The following is a 23,611-nucleotide window of genomic DNA, read 5'->3' as shown; positions in this document are numbered from 1 at the left end:
TTCGTTCGTCCAGCGCTTTATTAGAGCCAACCTCTCTAGGAATCTTTGTTATAAAATAACTTTCCATGCTGATTAATTCAGATGTTATTTTAATTACTTTTTTTTCTGAAAGCACCAGAAACTAGTTAATTCAGTTCCTTATTTCATATCCTATAATTCACAGACATAGCTTTTTGTTTTCTTCCCATAGAATCAGTGACAAAGAAAGCAAAATAAATAAATAAATAAATAAACAAACAAACAAATAAATAAATAAATAAAATAAAATCAGGGGATAAACTCACAGTCAAACCTCCAGTATTACACTGGTAATGGGGATATTTCTTAGTTTCCTTCTGTGTCATTTGTATTTTGGCTTTTTATTCTCTGTCATTTCATTGATGGAGAGTTAGTTCCCTATCACTTCATTTTTTATAATAAGTTTCCAATTGAAGATTGTGTCTGAAATTGTATCTTTTTAAAATAACATCTGCCATTTCACACTGCAGAAATTGGTCTTGATCAATGCATCACCATCAAGCTACATGGCTTTAAATGACATTCCAAAATCCCAGCAATCACTAAGTATGAATGATTATCCTGTGACTTAGTGCAATGGGGCTCCCTGTTGGGCTGAGATTGAGTGCTTTCTTGTTTCTTTGATGTTTTGCTCATTTCAAAGTAATTCGCCAGAGACATTTTTATACACAACACTGAAGCAACTAAAATTCCATGTATTCCTTTATGTCTGCTTGTAATCCCAAAGTTTGGCGCATATAGATTTTGGAACAATTTCAAGCTCTTTTAAAATTATGTTGTCCACTGAACCTTTTAAGTCATGGATAGTTTTTTATTTATTTTTATTTTTAAAAGTATGTTTTTGTTGATTTTAGAGAGAGAGGAAGAGAGATAGAAACTGATGAGAGAGAATCGTCAATTGGCTGCCTCCTGCACACCCCTAATAGGGATTGAGCCTGCAACCTGGGCATACACTTTGATTTGAAATCAAACCAGTGACCTCTTGGTTCATGGTTGATGCTCAACCACTGAGCCACACCCCTGGTGGCATGGATGGTTTTTTAAAAAGTGATTTTTTATTTTTTAATTACAGTTGACATAGGGATGGTTAGTTTTAAGGAGTCACTTAAAACTTGAAAGTTATGTGTTTAAAAAGTAACTTTTTGGGGGTTTGTTGTCCCACTTATTTATTTATGCTTTTTGTTGCACTTGCTCTAGGGAGATCTAACAAAAAAAAAAAATTGCTAAAACCAGTGTCAAAGAGTTTACTGCTAATATTTTTTTCTAGGAGTTTATAGTTTAGGTCTTACATTTAGGTTGTAAAATCTAAAAACAAAACAGAGACTCATAGCTACAGAGAACAAACTGATGGTTGGAGAGGAGAGGGAAGTTAGGATAGGTGAAGGGAAACAAAAGATACAAACTTCTAGTTATAAAATAAACTAGAGGCCTGATGCACAAAATTCATGCAAGGGGCTTGGCCCTCGCATCCCCAGCTTTGTCTGGAAGATTGTCCGGAAGGATGTCCAGAAGGTCGTTCAGCTGTCTGGTCTAATTAGTATATTATGCTTTTATTATTATTGACTAGAGGCCCGGTGCATGAAATTCGTGCACGGGGGGGAAGGGGGTTCCCTCAGCCCAGCCTGGACCCTCTCCAATCCGAGACCCCTTGGGGGATGTCCGACTGCCGGTGGATCAGGCCGAAACCGGCAGTCGGACATCCCTCTCACAATCCAGGACCACTGGCTCCTAACTGCTCACCTGCCTGCCTGATCACCCCTAACTGCCTCTGCCTGCCAGCCTGATCACCCCTAACTGCCCCACCCCCATTGGCCTGGTTGCCCCTTAGTGCCCCTTCTGCCAGCCTGGTCTCCCCTAACTTCCCCTCCCTGCCATCCTGGTTGCCCCCAACTGCCCTCCCTGCCAGCCTGGTCACCCCTAACTGCTGCCCCCCCCCGCTGGCCTGGTCACCCCCAACTGTCCCCCCCACCCTGCTGGCCTGGTTGCCCCTCACTGCCCCCCTCTGCTGGCCTGGTCTCCCCTCACTGCCCCCCCCTGCCAGCCAGGTTGTCCCACACAACCTGCTGGTCAGTCATTTGGTCATCCCTCGCTAACCCCCCTGCCAGCCTGGTCGCCCCACGCAGCCTGCTGTTCAGTTGTTATTGTGAGGGCATCATGAGCAATTTGCATATTACCCTTTTATTAGTATAGATAAGTCATGGGGATGTAATATGCAGCACAGGGGATGTAGTGAATAGCACAGGGAATATGAAGTGAATGAAGTGAGTTCCTTTATCAGAAGCAACACTGTGTGGAATACCATGATAGTGGAGAAGGCATTGTGCAAGTCCAAGGATGGTAGTTTTGGCAGAAGCATTTGTGCAAAGAAAGCAAATCCACATCCAGAACCAGTGTCTATTTCAGCCCGAGCAAAGGGCTGCCCCTTCCATGATGGAAGGGTTCTGATGTAATCATCCTGCCTGCCACTAGATGGCTGACCGCCCTGAGATGGCGCCCTCCTGGGGACTCAGTATTGGTTTCTGTTGCTGGCAGATTAGGTGCTTAGCAGTGGCTGTAGCCAGATAGGCCTTGGTAAGTGGGCGTCCATATCGCTGAGCCCGTGTGTAACCTCCGTTTCTGCCACCAGGGCCATCTTGTTCATGAGCCCACTGGGCAATGATGGGGTGGCTGGGGAAGAGGCTGACTGGTATTCACAGAGCAGGCCATCCTATGTACTTGAAGCACGTCCTACATACTAGCTTCTCCTTTACGATTTTCACTAAATAAGTCCTTGACAAATAATCCATATCAGTGCATTAAGAGCTTTAAGAACACGTATCTTTCCAATAAATTTTTTTCTTCTTTTGTATAATGTGACCAGACTGGATTTACAGCAGTGTGATTTAGTGGAAGTTAACAATGAGGGTCAAATGCATGTCTAGACCTGAACTGTGTGGTATTTTCTGATGTATTGATTTGATTGCACAGAATTAGAAACAGCATTCATTTAGGAAGCCTGTGCCTTCAAGATGACAGGGAAGTGGCCAAGCTTCAGTATCTAGGCCAGGTGAGGTCATGACTTTAGCACATAGATGGTGAGTAAAAGCACTGAGCTAAACCAGTGACTGCCCTGGGATCCTCGTCTCTTCTCAACTGCTCTCTAACTTAACAATGACCATTCCTTTTATTCATGAATCTGTGTATTCAGTCTGCAATCTCGTGGGCAGGGACCTTGTCTTAATCATTGCTACATTTCAAGTGCTTTGCATAATGCTTGATACATAGTAGTTCATTTTATAGTCATTTATTACTTTTTCAGCAAATATCAAGGGAGCCCACTAATATTATTACATCTTGAATGGACACTCCCTTTCTCTTTTCCTCATTTGTTTTTCTGGCTATAACTCTTATTCATTTTCTTTACTTAGCAAAAAGGAAAACAAGTTTCATTGAAAGGCAACCTACTCAATTCAATTCTACAAACACTTACTGAGTGCTTACTTTGCGCCAGGCATAAAATTGGGTAAGAGACTTTCCCTCAAGTCACTGTTTGGTAGAAAATAAAGACACATCCTATCTAATAAAAGAGTAATATGCAGATTGACCATCACTCCAACACACAAGATGGCTGACCCCATGTGGTCAAAGATCCTGCCCCCATGTGGACACAAGATGGCTACCACAAGATGGCCAGCAGGGGAGGGAAGTTGGGGGTGACCCAGGCCTGCAGGGGAGAGCAGTTGGGGGAGACCAAGCCTGCAGGGGAAGGCAGTTGGGGGGGACCAAGCCTGCAGGGGAAGGCAGTTAGGGGTGACCAGGCCTGAAGGGGAGGGCAGTTAGGGGCAAACAGGCTGGCAGGGGAGCAGTTAGGCATCAATCAGGCTGGCAGGGGAGTGGTTAGGGGGTGATCAGGCTGGCAGGTGGAAGCGGTTACGGGCAATCAGGAAGGCAGGCAGGCGAGCAGTTGGGAGCCAGCAGTCCTGGATTGTGAGAGCGATGTCTGACTGCCCGTTTAGTCGGGAATCCCTCGAGGGGTCCCAGATTGGAGAGGGTGCAGGCTGGGCTGAGGGACACGCCCCCCTCCCCCGTGCATGAATTTTGTGCACCGGGCCTCCAGTAGAAATATAATCAAATATCATCAAAAGTAATATGACAAATGCCATGATAGGAAAATGCTTTTGAACCTAGGAGAATGTCTTATAGCTACTATGGAATACAGTATCAAGGGTCAGCAACCCCACTTCTGGGTGTATACCCAAAGGAAATGATATTAGGGTCTTCAAGAGGAATCTTCACTCCTATTTTCATTGCAACATTATTCACAAGAGCCATGATATGGAAACAACCTAAGAGTTTGTCTACAGTGGAGATAAAAAAGATGATATAAATAAGTAAATACAGATAAATGAATAAGAAGTAAAAGGAATAAAATCCTGCTATTTGCAACCACATGTAATGACCTTAAGGCAGTGGTCGGCAAACTCATTAGTCATCAGAGCCAAATATCAACAGTACAACAATTGAAATTTCTTTTGAGAGCCAAATTTTTTAAACTTAAACTTCTTCTAATGCCACTTCTTCAAAACAGACTCGCCCAGGCCATGGTATTTTGTGTAAGAGCCACACTCAAGGGGCCAAAGAGCCACATGTGGCTCACGAGCCACAGTTTGCTGACCACTGCCTTAAGGCATTATGCTAAACTAGAGGCCCGATGCATGAAGATTCTTGCAAGAATGAGCCTTCCTTCCCCTGGCTGCTGGCACTGCCTTCGCTCTGGCCCGAGCCGCCTTTCCGCCTTCCCACGCTGCCCAGAGGCCACGCAGGTGTCCTGCCCCTGCCACTCGGTGCCTGTGTATGCAAATTAACCTGCCATCTTTGTTGGGTTAATTTGCATACTCACTCCTGATTGGCTGGTGGTACGGTCAATTTGCATCTTTCTCTTTTATTAGTGTAGATGAGATAAGTCAGACAGAAAGACAAACTATATGACATCACTTATATATGGGACCTAAAAAAGCTAAAATCATAGAAACAGAGAGTAGAATGGTGATGGCTAGGGGCTGGGGGTGAAGGAAATGGGAAATGTTGACCAAAGGGTGCAGGCTTCCAGTTATAAAATGCATAAGTTCTGGGGATCTAATGTGCAGTGTGTTGACTATAGTAGATAGTACTATCTACCTAATAAAAGAATAACATGCTAATTAACCATACCTTCGCAACACCCACCAGTCAATCAGGAGTGAGTATGCAAATTAACCCAACAAAGATGGTGGATTAATTTGCATATGCAGGCGCTGAGCGGCTGGAGGCGGGGAGCTTGCATCATTGCCATGGTGACGACTCAGGCGTTCCACACCACCCCTGCCGCTCCGGGCCTCTGGGCAGTGTGGGAAGGCGGAAAGGCGGCTCCAGGCTGGAGCGGAAAGGTGGCTCTGGCCGGAGCGAAGGTGGTGCCGGAAGCCAGGGAAAAGAAGGCCCATTCTTGCACGAATCTTTGTGCATCGGGTCTCTAGTATTACATACTTGACAGTTGCTAAGAGAGTAGATCTTAAATATTTTTACTGCACACACAAAAATGGCAATGGGGTGATGAAGGTGTTAACTAAATTTACTATGGTTCATTTCACAATATATATGTGTATCAAACCTCCAAATACACTTTTGGCACTTGAACCCTTGTCAGAGTCTACTTCTGGATGTATCTAAACCAAGACAAGCCTAAGATAGGATTTGAACCCAGGCTCTTAGCTGTTCCTCAACTGACACTAGGAAGCAAGCTGGCAGAGAGCAGGAGCTAGTGCACAGGGGCTTGGGAAAGGCTGGTGGGTTTGAAGAAGTGATTCAGGATGGCTAGAACAGAATGACATGAGTGGGATGTGGCAGTGGGGAGTGAGGCTTGAAAAATGCAGCCTGGGATGAATTCACGAAGTACTTGTAGGTCAAGTGAAGGTATTTGAGCTTTATCATAAAGGCAATGGGAAGTCATTGCACTGTTCTACTCAGGTATGATATGATCAAATATCCATTTCAAAATTTCTTTTGGTATAAGGAAAATAATGAATTGGGGCAAAGGGAAATGGAGGGACTGGAGATAGGAAGACTGAGTCTGAGGCTACAGCTATTAGGAGAGTGACAGTGTGGATAGAAGAGAAGGAGCTGGCCTGACAGATGCTTAGGGCGTAGTGTCAATGCAACATGGTGATGGGTGGGGTTGGATGCATGCACAGAGAGTGAGAGATGTAGGATGGATGGCAGCAAGGATTGTCTGTGTGGCTTTAGAAAGAGGACAATTTCAATTGGAGCTGAAATTGAGTTGCAAGTGGCTGAAGGGCTACCCAGGTGGAGATATCCAGAAGCAGATAAAGACAGAGCTCTAAGGTTTAGGCTAGAGCCCACAACTAGATACACAAATTTAGGAATATTGATTGATATTTGAAGATCTTAAACCCCTGCGCATGGATGGAATACCTTAAAAAATGGGAAAAAGGCTATAGAAAGTATATGAAATATTTTTGTGTACATTACTCCATTTGATCTTCAGAAAAACCATCTGAAGCAGAGAGGAAAGTTATTTTCACCATCATCTTTTAAGGGGGAAATTAGGACATGGAGCGAGGTTAGGTGACTTCAAGGAGTAGGCTTACTGGATTTACGTCTAGTTTTCCTACTGTTGCACCACTCTGTCCCTTTCAGAATACATTTGCATGCCTATATTGAGTGATCTAGGTCCTTTCCAGAAAAGTATTTTAGAGGAGGTATCATATATTTCCCCATGTTATGTATGTCTCCATTATATTGTAGAAGCCTGTCAAATGTCTAATTATGACATATAATGTTCTTTTCTGTAATTTTTACTTGTTTGCTGATAATTGGACAGGCATTTAATATAGTGATTGGACACAGGCATAGACGACACCCAATCCCATTTTTCAAGGTCCTGCTGGCTTTGCAGGTGAATTCTTGGAGGCTCAGTTAATTTAGCCTGCTGCTCATTTTTCTTGATCCATTTATTCCTGCATCACCTGTCACCACGGCTGTCTCCGTTTTCATTATTTTTGATTATGTGCTAAACACCCAGCCTAACTCTACAGAATGAAGTTTTAGGCAGTAATCACTCACATTTATCCGTGGACTCCCTAAATGCTTACAGCCGATCTTCCTGAGGCTTTCCTCTTGCCCCTTTTAGGTCCTGGGGAAGACACTTCCCAAACAGGACCATAAGTTACATCACAAAAGGTCCCTGGAGCAGAGCCACCTTGGAATGCAGAGAACATAAACATTTTTGGCCAAGATGTTAAAAAACCTACTTCCCTCTCTTACATGTTATGGAGATGACACTGAGCTTTGGAACCTGTTGCAGAAGAGCCTTGTATATGTGACAAATTATGACATAGTTTATTACATGATTTGTGGCCTATTTTATCTATTTTGGGGGAAACGCTGGCGATGTCACCTACGTGTGAGCCAGCCCGTGTAACCTCCCCGGGGCAGTCACAGCCAGAGCTGGGCTGAACAGACTGAGGGGCGGCTCTCGCTCACAGACAGCAGAAGGGGGCTGTCGTGTTCTGCTGTGGTTGGCAATTTGCTCTCCCACCTCTCGAAGCATATGGTACATGGTGGTGGGAAGACACATCCCAGATTATGGCAGAACACCCTCTGTGTTGTGCTTCCTCAGCTTTCTGCTGTTTTACCCAATTTCCAGTCAATTATACTGGTGTCTGGGGGTATTAATGAGTTTGTTTTAGGCAGAAAAAAAACCCACACCCGTACATTCCCATCCTGATCCTTTTCTTTGATCACCATAATGTGCTTATTTTATTTTAATTTTGATAGAAATCAGGTTATGAGTCATTTGTGAGAAGGGACAGTTTCTGGGACTTCTGTCCCTTACTTTTTCCCACTTTTCTCCCTTTCAGATGGTGAGAACAGAGCCACTGCATGATAATGACTCACGTAGGGAGCAGATGTGCCCTGCCTGATGGAAAACTCGGATAAGCTATTTTCTCCAGAGGCGTGTGTGTTTGTGTGTGTTATGTGTGTGCGTGTGTGTGCATGTATGTATGGGCTTTTTAAGTACTGTGACCCTTTCCCCACCATATCAGACCTCCTGAGTATCTAAATTATTTTTGTGAGGGCAGGGAGTATTCCACCTATAGCCATCCTTTCCTTGTGGGGAGAATAAAAATGCTTCCAGTGTGATGATATTTAGCTATATAGTTGGTCATTTTCTTCTTACTTTTTCCAGTTAGCTGAAACTTGGAGGCAGAAAGTAGGGGAAGGACAACATTTTCCTTTTCTGAGTTGACAGCTCATGTTTATTGTCCTTAGTCTCAAGTTAAAATAAGTTGCCTGGGCTGGTGTGGCTCAGTGGGTTGGAGTGTCATCCGGTCCACCAAGAGGTTGCATTTTCAATTCCCAGTCAGGGCACATACTTAGGTTTCAGGTTCGATTCCCAATCCGGGGTGAGGATTAAAAAAAAAGTCTCCAGAATCCTTTGCATAAGTATGTCAATATACTTGGATAAGGTGCGTGGTTAATCAGAGCCTGTTTTTTTTACTCTTTCCTAGGAAGAAGCAGGAACTCGGACCCAGTCTCTGACACTCTTGAGTGTAGCCTTGGTGCTGATGACTCTGGTTCAAGTGTACACATTCCCCTTCTCCTCCTCTGCCACGTCTCTCCCTGAAACTCCTGTTTCCTTTATGGGTGGCTCTCTGGTGTCCTGCATGCAGATGCTTGTTCATTCAGCCTCTTAAGTCCCTATTTTAAAAAAGGTTTCTGGGATTTATGCCCTGGCTAGATGAGATTCAATACAGGGCCAGAATCTCTTCTCTCCCTACTTGGAGAGGACCAGCATATCCTTCTTCAACAGAGAGCTTTTTCTTTCAGAGAAAGTAGGAAGCATGTAATGTAATATCTCAATTCAAGCTTTTGATTCCCCAGCTACATTCCTCCATTGACAGAGAGGCTTTTAAGTCTCCCCAGAACTGACCTTAGTTCTGAGGTTTTCTTTGGCAGGGCGATATGGCTGGGGCCAGTCCTAGGAAAAGTTGTAGGAGAGATGAAGCTCATCTTAAGGATCTTTTATTGCCCACACTGCACCCACCTTTCTACCTTTGCCTCCAAACTCTTAGGGCCTAGTCCTAAAAATAATAAATCTCTATCTTTTATTATTAATCATCATAAAACAAGTGCTGTCATTTCATAAGTGTTTATTATGTGCTAAACATCTTGCTAAGCACTTTATATATCACCTCATTTAATCTTATGAATTAGATGCTATTACTATTGCCATTTGCGATGAAGAAATTGATGTATGAGGAAGTTAAGTATATTTCCCCAAATTTCACAGCTATTGAGTGCCAGAACCAGGCTTCAAACTCATGCCTGAATGATTTCAAAACCTGTGTGCTAATCACTTACATAGACTACCCTCTCCTTCTTGAGCATTATTTCATTTTATAAGTTTAAGACTCCTACTGTCGCCCATCAGCACTTACCTTTTATGTTCTTGTGCAGCCCCGCTCCTAGGTGTCTGGGGTGATGTATGGTTCTAGGGTATATTAGTGTGCTGAGAAATTGATGGCTGAGAAAAAGCATTGTCCAGGGCTATCTGCAGTTTCATTGCCAGGAATAAGAATCTGCACTTAAAGGAACAGATCCCTAGTGGTAGATTTTCAGGTATTGTTGTTGTTTGGGAAGATCTTCAGATCATACAACAGAGAGTTCTGCTTAATTTGGCTACTTTTTATTAAGAATTCACTTGAGTACCTTTATTGAACTCTTCCTATGGGCCAGGAATTGTATCGAACTAGGTGATGAGAATATAACAACAAAATAAAACAGAGATGAATAAAATAAACCCATGTGTTCAAGAATCTTATAGGAATACCAGAGAAATAAACCATGGCTATCATGTGGGTTGATACGTGTTTTTATAGAGGGATGTATGGCGTGTTAGTGAAGCACAGAAGATAGGCACCTACCCTGGGCCTGTGGGACTCAGGAATGACCCCCTAGTGCAGATGAAGTTCATGCTGAATCTTAAAGAATGAGTATGAGTTAGCCAGGTGGGTGGAAAGGTCAGAGGAAGGAGGCAGGTAGAGGAAACGGTAAGCACAGAAGCCCAGAGGTGTGAATGAATTTGGAACGTTGGGATGGCCACTGGTTAGAGGGCTGAAACATGAGAGGTGTGAGGATGACAGTGTGAAAGAGACTTAAGGGCCAGTTCACTTCATGACCCAAGTCATTTGAAGATGCCAAATGTTACTAGTTCTTGGGGGTAAGTCTCAAGTAAAGGAAGAACATTAGGCTGGTCTACAGTCTGTTGTTGATTGAAAGCATCCTCGTTTTAGCAGACCTTGATCCCTGCAATTTTCAGGCCTGGGCTGGGTTTGGCTGGCTTCTTTAAAAAAACAAAACAAAACTTTATTGTTGAACGTATTCCATATGTCCCCTTTTTTTCTCCCATTGACCTCTTCTACCCTCCCTGCCCCCCGCCACCGCCCCATGGCTTACTTCTTTATACAAAATAGAAGTGAAATTGGGGGGAACTATGTAAAGATGGCTTGTAGTTTTCCCAGGGCTGCTGTTCTGGGATCACAGACGACATTGATATCAGAGGTAAAGTAAACTGCTGGCTTTACTGGGTCTTCCAAAGGGCCCTTTGTTCCACTTCTCCATAGGGTTTTTGAATCGGGTTTAGTGGTAAATGCTGGCAGTTTATGGGGCTCCTCAACTATTAAATACTTCATTCTTAAAAGTGGAGACAGTTGCTGTTCACTCTTGGATGCTTTGGACATGAGGCTTCTCAAGCACACCAAGTGGAACTTTCTAAAAAGTCTTGGATGTTTGCCAGACTAACTTGAGGGTTGTTAGTATTCAACGGGTTATGTATTCAGCCAGATAGTGTGACATTTTCAAAGACACAGAGAGTTGGAAAGCCTCTCTGTTGTAATAGCGCAGTTGGTTGTAAGTGGCCTCAACTGGCTGAACTGGACCTGGCTGCTGGGATTTCCGCCGACAGATGCCCAAGCTGTATTTACAGCACACTCTTTTCTAGGAAACCTGAAATTTCCCAGCTGATTATGACCAGAAAGAGAGGGACATAAGTGTCGCATTGGCACCGAATTCTGTTTCTGGCACCACTGTTGGAAAGGAAGGGATATGTTTTTCACACAGTATGAGTCCCCAATCTGGACTCGGTGCTTTCTTCTCAGTACAGCTAGATGTTAGTGACAGCAGCTGAATGTTATTGGTTAGAGACAGACACTGTTAATTGTTCCAAAATGATACTTCTGTCACGCTCAAGGATGACACAGGGACGGCCTGTTGTGTTTGCTCACCACAGGAAGGAGCTAAGAGTCAGGGTTTGCAGCTGCTGGATTTTTAATGCAGCACATAAAAAGGCTGAGCTTTGATGACTCTCCAACTGGTGGAGGCTGGTGAGTTTGGACAGACCTAGGTTGAGGGAATTATACGTGTGTCTAGATGTTGTGGTCACCACGGTGGTGTAGACAGTAGGTGAGGTTGCAGATAGATGGTGGGCGAATGATGCTTCCTGTTGGTATCTCTGTGACAAGATCTCTCACTGCCTGTTCAGGAAGGAATCATTTTCTTAAGTTTTATAATGTGTAAAAAACCCAAGGGGTAGTGAGAACCCACCTCTTTATCTCTTCATATACTCCTTAAATGAATTTACTCCAAAGTAAGCAATACATGGGGCAATTGAATGTGTGCAAGTCCAAATAGGTATTTACCAACCCTGAAGGATTAGTAAGGCCCTTACAAAAAATATAGAGACATTCTTTAGTATTTGATAAATAGCAATAGTTGCTTAAATTAGATTTTCTAATTCCCAATCTCTTCCCCCCCATGTATTATTACTCCTCTCCTTTCTTTCCTCGCATTGTGATGTCAGATGCTGCTAAGGGAACCTATTGTCTCTTGCTGAAAACAAATACTCCTGTATCTCTCATTGAGTGCCAATCAGAACATTTTTTTCTTTTAAATTTTATGAGATAACCGGGGGAGTCCTAGAAAAACTGCCAAGTTAATTCTGAGCACTGGTTCTTTCTGCTCCTTTGCCCTCTCAGTAACATGAGTTTTTCACCCCATAGAATCTTTCAGTGTTATATAAAAGCCCCTAAAGCCATGAAAATAATTACCACAATGGAAAAGCTAAAGGCTGGATATTTTCTCAATTCTCCACCATCTTAGTATCTGTGTAACCTTGGGGAAGTTATTTAACATCTCTGAGCCTCAACATTCTTATGTATAAGATGGGATAATAGTGGTCCTCCAATAAGGTTGTTAATTAATAAGACATTATTTAACACTCGCAAAGCATTTAAGACATTGCTACTAGTCCCAGTTCTTCCTCCTTTAATAATGAGCACTTAATGGTGTATACATTCAAATTACTTGAAGGGGGTGTTGTGTTATTGGAATTCAAGAAGGCACTAGTTAACTTCTTTTTGGTGTCATTATGTTGAAATTTCTACATTCTTATCACAGCTGGGAATTTTTAATTTAAAATACAGAGGAAAATAAAAATAACTCATCTAAAAGTTCAGTTGCATATTTTTCACACCTTGATCGCTGAAAGGAGGCTCAAGGAACATTAAAGATGTCTCCATAGTCACAAAGATTTCTCTTTTGTCTTCAGAATTATTATTTTCTTCTTAAATATAGTTTTATTCATATCAGAGAGGAAGGGAGAGGGAGAGATAGAAGCATCAATGATAAGAGAGAATCATTGATTGGCTGCCTCCTGCATGCCTCCTACTGGGGATTGAGGGTGAAACCTGGGCATGTGCCCTGAATGGGAATTGAACCCTGCCTTCCTGGTTCATAGGTTGATGCTCAACTACTGGGCTATGCCAGCTGGGCCAGAATTATGTTTTTAAGATGTAGTAGGAATTGAGTTTTCCATCATATTTTTCAAATATTCATAATATTGCATGGGTATATGCTTGGGTGTTACAAAAGGAACTTTCTTTATAATTTCTTTAAATATCTTTGAACATAGTGAATCATAGGTTTTTGGATTACCATGTCTTGTCAGCTTAGAATGCAAGAGGTATTGATATCTTGCTGATGTGATGGATTTTTCCCCCTAAATTTTAATTACACATTTGAAGTCCTGATTATACCTTAGGGGTTTATTTGCTTATGAAAAGTCAAACTATGAATTACAATATTGCAGAATACTTTCATTTCATCAGATTAGTTTCACCATTCATTTCACAGATACGATTTGTAAAATTTTGTAACACCTAGAAAACTACATTACAAAAAGGTATTTAAATATAGATGAGAAAGACAGATGTTTGTCTTCGTTTTTTTGATGTTGATGTTAAATAAAAGATGGAATGTTTTTGTTTAAAACCAATCCCTCATCCCTCCCTCTACCCTCAACCACAATAAGTAAATGGAAATGTGAACAAAGGCTTTCTTTAAATCTGTTATTCAGTTCAAGTGTGTGTTAGGAAAAAAGGTCTATTTTGTGTATAAAATCTAGCAACAAAAAAGGCAATTGTAAATAGAAAAATAAAACATGTAGAGGAGACAAATATTCTGCGCACACAACTTTAAAATCCCAATAGGGGACACATGTTAGAAAGAGAGAAACTACACACTCATTAACTTAAACATAAATTCCCAAAGAGCAATATTCCAGCGTGTTCATTTGCCACAATAGATCTACCCATTGAAATAAGTCCACTAGTCTTGACCAGCAAGTAGGATCTTAATTTTACCATCTAACAGTTCAATTGAAATGGAAGAGAGATTTTCACACAAATATCTTAGTAACATAGACTTTCCTGGATTGGAAAAGAGCATCTATTCCACATTCAGTCAGTTCACAGGTAAGGAGATTCATGTAAGTGTCATCCCCTCACACAGTAGCAGGGTCTTACATGGAAAAGGGCTCTGTTCATTTTTTATTTAAGTCACAGGAAATGGTTATAGAATTGGTGAAAGAAAACAGCTTTCTTTTTTGGAAATTAGTTTGAAAATCTGAAGTTATGAATAGAAACTAATAACAGAAAAATAGCTGGCTGGGTCTCCCCACTTCTTTACAGTGATATGGTAGAAACACAGGAAAAATGCATTAACATCTTTTAGGAAATCTGGTCCCTTCACTTGCTGTGGGGCTCAGTTCAGAATAGGAAAAGAAAAACAGCATTTTTGGCTGCAGCTCTAGTAAACAATGAATGATGAAAAATATTGCAGAAATGTCTTCAACACGGACCTTATCACATTGATATTGTCTACATTCCTCCGGAAACCTTGGCAAATGAATAGCTGAGCCCTATTTTGGTGGAATGAGAGAAGGAAGCACTAGTTCCAGCATCGAAACAAGATTATGAAAACAACCAACCAACACAAAACAGTATTTCTTTTCCTGAATAATAAAGACGTCATGTTTGCATATAGAACAGCTTTTGCATTATTGCTCTATGTATAAGAATATATTAAGGAACTCATAATAGACTGCACATTACAAACTTAAGGTTCTTTGGTGAAGAATGAAAGAAAACAGTATTTGAGCTTTAAAGAAAACGATTTCGTCCATTTTGCCTTTATCTATTGATCCGCTGGATCCTGTCACAGAGCAGGGAGAGGTACTGTGTGAGCTTCACCATGGCAACGATCACCACGCCCCCAGCCATCATACACGTGGGCCAGAAGAGTGAGTGGAACAGCACGTTGGAACTGTAGAGTTTGGTTAGGATGACACTCTTCTGGTTTCCTTCTGGGTCAGAATAGCAGGAAAAGTGTTGGTACTTCCTGAAGTTTTCCATGACAACACTCACCAGGGACATGGATTCTTCAAAATTTTTTCCACACTTAGGTATATAGGAGCACTGTGGAAAAGGAGATAAATTGTCACCAGAAGATACTGTGTGTGTGTGTGTGTGTGTGTGTGTGTGTGTGTGTGTGTGTGTCCATCCGTGTCCAGTACAGGCGGATACCTAGGCCAACTTAATGATCTGTGAAATAACCATGATGGTTACTCTTTTCATATTCAAACTAGTGCCTCCAGAAACCCCAAGAATGCACACATTAATTAAAACAATGTTTTCAAGGATCCTTCCAAGATGTACTTTGATAGCTCACCCAATAAGTTTAAACATTGATTAAACTGGATGACATCAATGGAGTCTTTTTGCCATAGCTAAGCATAGTGGGTATTAATTATTCCCTATGAACACACTTTTCCATGGGATCAGAATGTCAACCTTTCTGTCTTTTGTCTGTCCACAGCTGTCCGTGTAACATCAAAAGCTACCGGGAAAGTAGTTTCTCTTATCTTTTTGGCTAAATTAAGCCAAGCCACCTTGTTCACCTTACTACTATAGTTAAAAAACAAACACCCAACAGTTATACCCCTAGTGAATTGCTGACAAAGAATATCAGAAAGTGTAGGAATATTGAATAAAGAGCTCTGATGAATGTTTTATGCCCAGTTAGCATAATAAAGTAATTTTTTCCATAAACCTAGAAAAATTAAAACAGTACCAAATCAGTTTACTCTTCAACCAGCACCCACCTGAGAACTTGCAGTATCTTTGCTTTGAACTGTCCCCTTCTCTCTTTCTTACTATATCTCTTGTACTATATGTCTCTCCTTTCTTCCTTTCTATATACTTAAATGTTTGATTTGATTCTTTCTTTGCATCTCTTTTCCTTCCCTGCCTTTCCCTCCCCTTACCTTGCTTTAATTTTCCCCTCCATTCCTTCTTCTTGTCCTCCTTTCTCTTTTTCCTCTCTCATCTCTGAATACAGATGGCATTAATAAACTGTAGTTTTTTTAAATTATAATTTATTGGATATGTTTTTGAACACATTTTCCTAATTATAAAGCAGTCTCTGAGGAGATGAAATCTCTGTGACCGTCTTTCCTGGGTTGCTAAATGGGCAGTGACAAAACTTATAACAACAAATCTAACTTTTTAAAAAGCTAGGAAAAAAGTGATTTAAGTCATTTTTCTGGGAGATGTGTGAATCCTTGGTTAACTCTTTACCCTTCCTATGGTAAGGTATATCCTAATAAGAAAAAGAAATCCCTGTCTCTTGTTATATTCATTATCAAATAATTAATTTAATTGATTTATTTGAATTAAATTGGTTTCTGACAAGATCACGGCTAATCCAGTGTTTTAGCAAACCAGGCCCTCTCTTCAAAATTGTTATTTTTCTGTTGAAAAACTGTCATAATACTGATTTTATGAAAACGACAACAACAAAAAAACACCTCACCCATTTTACTGTTCTTTACCAATTTATTAGTTGTTATAAATAATCACATCTATGACTTTTGCAATGTGACTGACACTCCTGGGGTTGTGCAATGCACAACTCACGTGACTCTGAGACACCCGGATGAGGTGGGCTGCTGGAGAACACTGAGGTACGCCCAGGGCAGCTTCAGGTAGGATCCTGGAACTGCACCATTTAGACTTGTAGATTTCACAGGAAACAACTATAAAATAAATGGAGTGCCTTTTGCTAGTGGAGTATGTTTGACTCACTCTTTCCTCTGATGTTTTAGTGGCTACAGTGGTATCTTGCTTTGTTAGCCAAGCTGTGCTATAATCATTGGATTATTTGACAGCAGGAAAATTCTTCGATTAGTTAAGAATGGAGGATGAACATGCGGGCTTTTATCGTAAACCAGGCTTAAAGTAATGTTTTCATAACAAGAGCTGGTTGGCAGCTTCAAGTCTAATCGGCTAAGAATAAATGTGAGTATACTCATAAATGTGAGCACAGCAGAAGCTGGTACTAGGACAACATTAAAGGTCTGAAAGTATCTCCAGGAAAGCACAGTTTCTCAGTGAGTTATAATTTAGTACGAAAATTTGCCTATAACTACCATGAAGCAAATTTTCTACCAGCAGGATGCATTCTGGATCAAAAAGATTTAAGGTAATAAACAGATACATTTTTTTCCTTCTTCAATGCAGCCATCATGCCTTTAAAAAATTTAAAAATGTTTCTGGAAGCAAAATATTAAAAAGAAAAATCACAGACAAGCCATTTGTGGTTGAATTCAAAGAGAGTGGATTTCGATTCTGAATGCATCTGGCTTCTGTATATTTTTGTGCCAAGACTGTTTATAGTAGTAGATTCAGTGGCTAAGATTACTAAGTTATTGAAAGGATCTCAATAAAAATGGCATTTCATTAAAAATGGAGGTTTTTCTTTTCTTATGCTCTCATGAATTGATGAGGCTTTAAAATATTTTTCAAGAAGCGTTTGTCAGCCAAATGACAATAATTCTGGCACTAGATAGGATTCTTCCAAATAAAATGGGATATAAATTACTTTTGAGACCATCTAGCAAGGTCATAATTTAGAGGCTGCTTATTATAGTTTCAAGCCATCAGGGTCTCAAATGTACACATTTGGAGTGGCCAGACGAGGCATATTCCATACCTGATTGGACTTGGGTCCTGGGGCCAGTGGTACATACAAGTGCAGCTCCACATTGCTGGTGGAACAATGATTCCTTTGCCCGGGTGTTTTGAACTTTTCTAACCTTGCCACCTGCCACCTTTTAACACACATAAATCAGCTCCCACTAAGTCTGTTACTGATCCCTGAAAACTCTACCCTAGTCATTCCTTTACTTTTCTTATTGCTCAGATCTCTGTTGTGAAAATGAACACACCATGTGGTCTGACGAGCCCCTCCCTGACTTGTGTTCAAGAGATCTGGGGACTGTGTTTTTATAAGTGAGCTACTTGGCTCCTCAGAATCAACTTCTTTATAGAGCCTTCCTGGCAGGGTTTGTGTGAAGATTAAATGATGAATATTAAAAGCCTCATTGAATTTTCCCTAATGTATTTTCTTATTGGAATATCACACTCTCCATGTGATCTCTCAAGTCTTTAACCAAGTGCACATATTAAACGATGAAAACTCGAAGGAGGGCAAAACTCCTAGTTATATGGTTTTACAGGAGCAGTCCTGTTGGATGGCTTTTGTCTCATATTCCTTGTTTTTGTGTCCGAGGAGATTTGACATTATGCTGAGTAATCTAGTATTCGAATTCTAGATTTCTGTTTCTGTGGCTCAAACTATAGCCATGTGTATGTTTCTGAGGCTGATATGAAATTGTGGTGAAGATTTAGTGATCTTATGATTTCATCATATGTTTCAAGGATAATTTGATGTGCTTGGTTAGATTACATAGAATGCATTTTTTAACAAATGGAAACTGTACGGAGTGATCTATACTTAGCTGGAAAAATGTAAGTAGACCAAAAAGATAAAAATCTTGGCATTTTTATTGTATTATATATATTTATTGATTTCGGGAAGAAAGGGAGAGGGAGAGATAGAAACATAAATGACGAGAGAAAATCATTGGCACACTCCTGCTGGGGAGAGAGCCCGAAACCCTGACATGTGTCCTTGACCAGAATCAAACCTGGGACCCTTCAGTAAGCAGGTCAATGTTCTATCCACTGAGCCAAACTGGCTAGGGCAAAATCTTGCCATTTTAGATCCTTTTATATTTTTAGTGGGAGGTGTGGGATAGGAAAGATTAATTTTCAGACTGTGTGATATATAATACCAAGCAACATATGAATAATAATTTTATATACACAAGACACATAAGTACTAATCCAAATCTATATATATAAAAGCCAAGCGACCCCTCTCCCCCACCTCCTGGCTGTCCCCATCCCCAATGGGGGGGTGATCAGGGGCGGGGCCAGCTGGCCAACCACCCATGGCCCCTCCCCCTGTCACCTGGCTGATCGGTCCCCATCAGGGCCGGCGGCTGGACCCCACCCATGTATGAATTCATGAACCTGGCCTCTAGTATGTTAATATATATATATATATATATATATATATATATATATATATATTTACCATGGCTATAGGTTATTCTTTTGTGCTTTAACATGTAAATATATAGACCTAGCAAATCTCTGAGGCAGCCATTCAGCAGAAGATTTAGTCCCACATCTCTCTTCATCCTGAATTTTGTTAATAAACCTTTCTGCTTTCCCAATCCCTTAAATTCTCTTTAGTATTGAAAACCACAGAGATGGCCCCACAACATGACCTTTCCTCTCCCAGATGAGGACACCTGGCTCCTGTCACCTACCCCTGACTGTCCTTTCCCGACATGGCAACAAAGGTCCAGCAAGTACATCTTCTCCCCAGTTCTTCAGAAAGTCACTGAACATTTTTTTCTTGGGCTCATTTCTAGAATCTTTTACACCAGTAGAGTTATTTTTAGTTTCATGATAGAAGTTTTGAGAAACTACCTCTTGAGCTTTGCTTAGACATTCTTTGTAGGCCTGTGTGAAGCCCAAAGTGACAGGCCTTCACCTGAAAATAAAGGACGTGGGGAGGAGTGGGGGCCAGGCGGAGGGGGTGTTTGGCTGAATAACCAACCTCACCTGTCAGCCTCCTTTTCCATCTGAAGGTAGGAAGGGAACTATCAATTCTTAGGATCATCTTAGGGGAAGGTCTTGTTCTTTTATAAAAAGAAGGGTGTGTTATTTCAGAAGGGTTAGATGTTAATAAAATCCAATCACTATTGTCTCCAATGTGCCAGGGGGTGTGCTAGGCATAGGCATCAAAAACATAAACATGCCCTGGCCGGTGGCTCAGTTGGTTGAGCATTGTCCTGCACACCAGAAAGATTGCAGATTTGATTCCAGGTCAGGACACATACCTAGGTTTTGTGTTGGATCCCTGGTCTGGGCACTTATGATAGGCAACTGATTGATGTTTCTCTCTCACATCAGTGTCTCTCTCTCTCTCTTCCTTCCTCTCTCTCTAAATTAATAAAAACATATCCTCAGGTGAGGATTATAAAAAACATAAATAATATAAGGTAGATCAATTAAAAGGAAACCGGAAAAGTACACAAACAAGGAAAGGTGGCGGATGAAATAAATGTCACCAGGAATGAGGTTAAAAAGGCTTTCAGTAAAGAGTTTACGCTTTCACAGAGGCGGGCCACAAATTTGCTCTGAGAACTTTTTAGTAGCCAGGACATTCTAGTCCACAATATCTATGAGATAAAAATGAAAACAAGCCCTGACTGGTTTGGCTCGGTGGATGGAGCGTCGGCCTGTGGACTCAAGGGTCCCAGGTTCGATTCCAGTCCGGGGCATGTGCCTTGGTTGCAGGCACATCCCTAGTGGGGAGTGTGCAGGAGGCAACTAATTGATGTTTCCCTTCAGTGTTTCTAGCTCTCTCTCCCTCTCCTTTCCTCTCTGTAGAGAGTCAATAAAATATATATATTAAAAAAACAGTAAAAAAAAAAAAAGAAAACAAAAATAAAAACATTGCTCATGTGAAATATAAATATTCTTGGTTCTTGCCCTGGCCCGTGTGGTTCAGTTGGTTGGAGCGTTGTCACATGCTCCTGAAGGTTGTGGGTTTGATTCCCAGTCAGGACACATCCCTAGGTTGTGGGTGTGATTTCCTGGTCAGGGTGTATATAGGAGGTAGCCAATCTATTTTCTCTCACACATTGATATTCCTCTCGCCCTCTCTGTCTCTTCTAAAATCAATTTAAGAAAATATTTTCTTGGTTCCAAAGTCAGATGGAACTTTTTCTAGTGTCCTCAAACAACAAATATTGTGCACATGTTTATTAAGCATGTACGATGTGTCAGGATTTGTGTTCTGTGCCAGAGGAAAAAAATCATCCCTACATTCAAAGAACGTAGACAGAGGTCACCAGCTGGCAGCCTTGGGCTGCTCTGGCTTCCCAGCACATTTCGGTCTTTTAAGTTTTTTGAATATTAGTGATGGACAGAGGAGCTGAGAGGGTAAATTGGGACCCTATGTTCTTTTTCTTTTAAGACTTCCTACTCTGTAAGAAAGTGAATCCTGCAAAATTTAGTTTACACTTGTTAGTTTGTACTTCTAGTGTCTGCTTGATTTTTGACAAGCAGGACTGCGTGAAATGTTTGGTAGATGAGAGGAAGATAGGATTCACACTCTGCTATGTACCTGTTTCTTTCAGTATCGAGACAGGTTCCTCCCGAGAGAGGTTTTTCCTTTTTGTGCTTTCACATTTATGACAGCATTTCTGCTTGATTTGGAATAGAGAAGATACTTAAGAGACCCAGGAAATCCACTAACGAAACAGAAGCTGTGTAGAGCCTTGGGATTAGTCAATTCCCAGAGCATTAACCCATGGAGCTCCCAGACCCATGACGTCTCCAATTAGGCTGAGAGTAAGTCAGACAGGTAAACTGACCTTGCCCTTCACCAGGTTCCCCTTTCTTGGAAATTGGAAAGGAGTAGGTTCTTTCTCCATGCTTCTCTTCTTGATGCTCAGTATGAGCCTCCTTCAGGCACATTCCTCCTTTCATTTATGCATAAAGGTACACTTAGCTGTTCCAGAATTCAGTTTTGGTGAGCAGTGACTGAACTCCATTAATAACCAAAGCATTTCTGAATCTTTGGTCCATTGCAGTTTCAGCAAATGCCTAATAAATATCCCTAAAATTAAGGTACTAGCTTTGAGGATATCATATGTCAAATTTCCAGCAGGCTTTCTCCTCTCCCCCCTATCAGGTTGCACTTACATCTGTTTAATATCCACCCTCTGTAAACTGGTACTAAATATACACCCCTGACCTTCCCTATGGATCACAGATAATTCTATCCTTTGCTCATGGCCTTTTACTTAAGTACCTCTAGAATATGATGGAATGGCATGAAGTTTCAGCTGTTCACTAAAATATGCCATTCAGAAAGATAACTATTTCAAGGAATTTGGATTTTTCAGAACTCTTATCTTTCCTTTCTCAAGAGAATGCTCTAATATTTTCTCTTTAAGAGATAGTATGATGAGGTAAAGAGACTTAGATTTTTAATTCAGACCTAGTTAGTGAATGTGTGACTTTGGGGAAATTATTTCATTTTCCGAGCTCAGCTTCATTATTGTGAAGTGGAGGTATTAGTGGTGCTTAATACGTGGGATTTCTGCTGAAATTAAATAAGCGAGCTTCATGTAAAATATTGAGTACTATACTGCACCTGGCACTTGTTGAGCTCCTGATAACATCTTTAGAAGTAGGGATTTAGTCAGGATTAAATGAGATAATTTTTATAAAGTTCTTAGCATGGTGCTGGGCTCAGATTCATAGTGGAAACTTAATAAATGTTGGGTCCCTGTTTTTTCACATTTAGATTCTCAACTCCACTTAATTTTCTTCCCTTCTCCCCTTACCTTACTAATGCTGTACAGAGGAACTCAATGGGTACAAGGTTCGCTTAGGATTCCAGAATCTCACAGAATCCAAGCTCAAAGTGAAATAAAATCTAGAGCAGTGTTTCAGAACTGTGTGGATCCATTTTTAGTTACCATAACTGGAGGGAGGAGGAGGCTAGGGATCTCGTAGTTAGAGGCAAGGGATGCTGCTAAACATCCTGCAACATACAGGACAAGCCCCCCACTCACCTTCACAGAAAACAAAGATTTATTCCACCCCAAATGGCAATAGTGTTGAGGTTGAGAAACCCTGTTCTAGATATGCATATTCTCAGGATTTAGCCCAGAAGGCTTCAGAATGGGTGACAAAGTGAGGGGTGACACTGAGTTTGGAGTGGTAAATAACTGGCTAATTTATGGAACTTATTCTCCACCAAAAATAGCTATCTTCTCCATGATAGATAAAATACCATATATATATATGGTATTCTGCCACATACCAAAAAAATGGTTATATTTTCTTGTTTTGTACCAAAATTCACTGTAAATTTACTTTCAAACCAGATGGGTATGTTTTAAGAATCCCTGGTGGGTAGAAATGTTTAAACTCCCAAAGCACTGAGAAATTCAACAACCGTAGTGAATTAACACTTAGCCACCGTTTAAGATTCCAGTGGCACCTTGTGACCAGGGGAGCCAGGGCCTTGAGCCCACTTGTAGCTCCCAGAGACTGTTAAGCAGGTAATGGCCCCACAAGAGGAGCCAGCGTATCAGCTTAAGCAGCTTTAGCTGTAATGTTGACGAGAGGCTGGGCACTGTGTTTGCAGGCTAAGGAAAAGGGATATATGAGAGAGTGTAAAAATTTAAAAATAAAATCCTTTGGATATTTTCTACAAAAATACCGACAGCTTGCTTGCTTGATGTCCGTTGCCTCCTGTTGTCTCAAATCAAACATTGTCAGCAGTGCCTTATGTATCTGAATAAAAATACCATTTTTTTTTGGTAACTAGGGGGAAGGCTATTATTTTTAGTGAGCTTGGGGAAGGGTAATAGGAAGGAAAGATCCACATAAAGAGTATTTTAACCCCCCACTCCCAGAAATATCTTGAATATTTTTCATGCTGGACTAAGATCATGGTCTAATGGCCTGCTGACATGCAGATAACTGTATTTTCAATGCATATATTTCTGATTTTTTAAAATACATTTTTATTATTTTAGAGAGAAAGGGAGAGGGAGAGTAAGATAGAAACATCAGTGATGAGAGAGAATCATTGATCGGCTGCCTCCTGCACGTCCCACACTGGGGATCGAGCCCACAACCCAGGAATACAACCATGACCTCCAGGTTCATAGGTCGATGCTCAATCACTGAGCCATGCTGGCTGGGCTATATTTCTGATT

At 41.1% G+C, this 23,611-nt stretch overlaps 1 protein-coding gene across 1 annotated transcript in view; it reads right to left on the bottom strand.

Moving 5' to 3' along the window:
• Positions 1 to 14,582: 14,582 nt before the first annotated feature.
• The window catches only part of KCNMB2 (potassium calcium-activated channel subfamily M regulatory beta subunit 2), a gene marked incomplete at both ends in the record, with an annotated part of 30,992 nt that continues 21,963 nt past the window's right edge, over positions 14,583 to 23,611 (bottom strand). The window contains one exon of the mRNA XM_079767314.1: positions 14,583 to 14,867. Coding sequence (XP_079623440.1) covers positions 14,583 to 14,867 — 285 coding nt within the window. The remainder of the gene's footprint in view (positions 14,868 to 23,611) is intronic.

This window comes from Cnephaeus nilssonii, assembly GCF_951640355.1.
Source record: "Cnephaeus nilssonii genome assembly, chromosome: 3".
Classification (NCBI taxonomy): Eukaryota; Metazoa; Chordata; class Mammalia; order Chiroptera; family Vespertilionidae; genus Cnephaeus; species Cnephaeus nilssonii.
The sequence above is the reverse complement of the archived record's forward strand: the minus strand, read 5'-3'. Positions and strand labels throughout refer to the sequence as shown.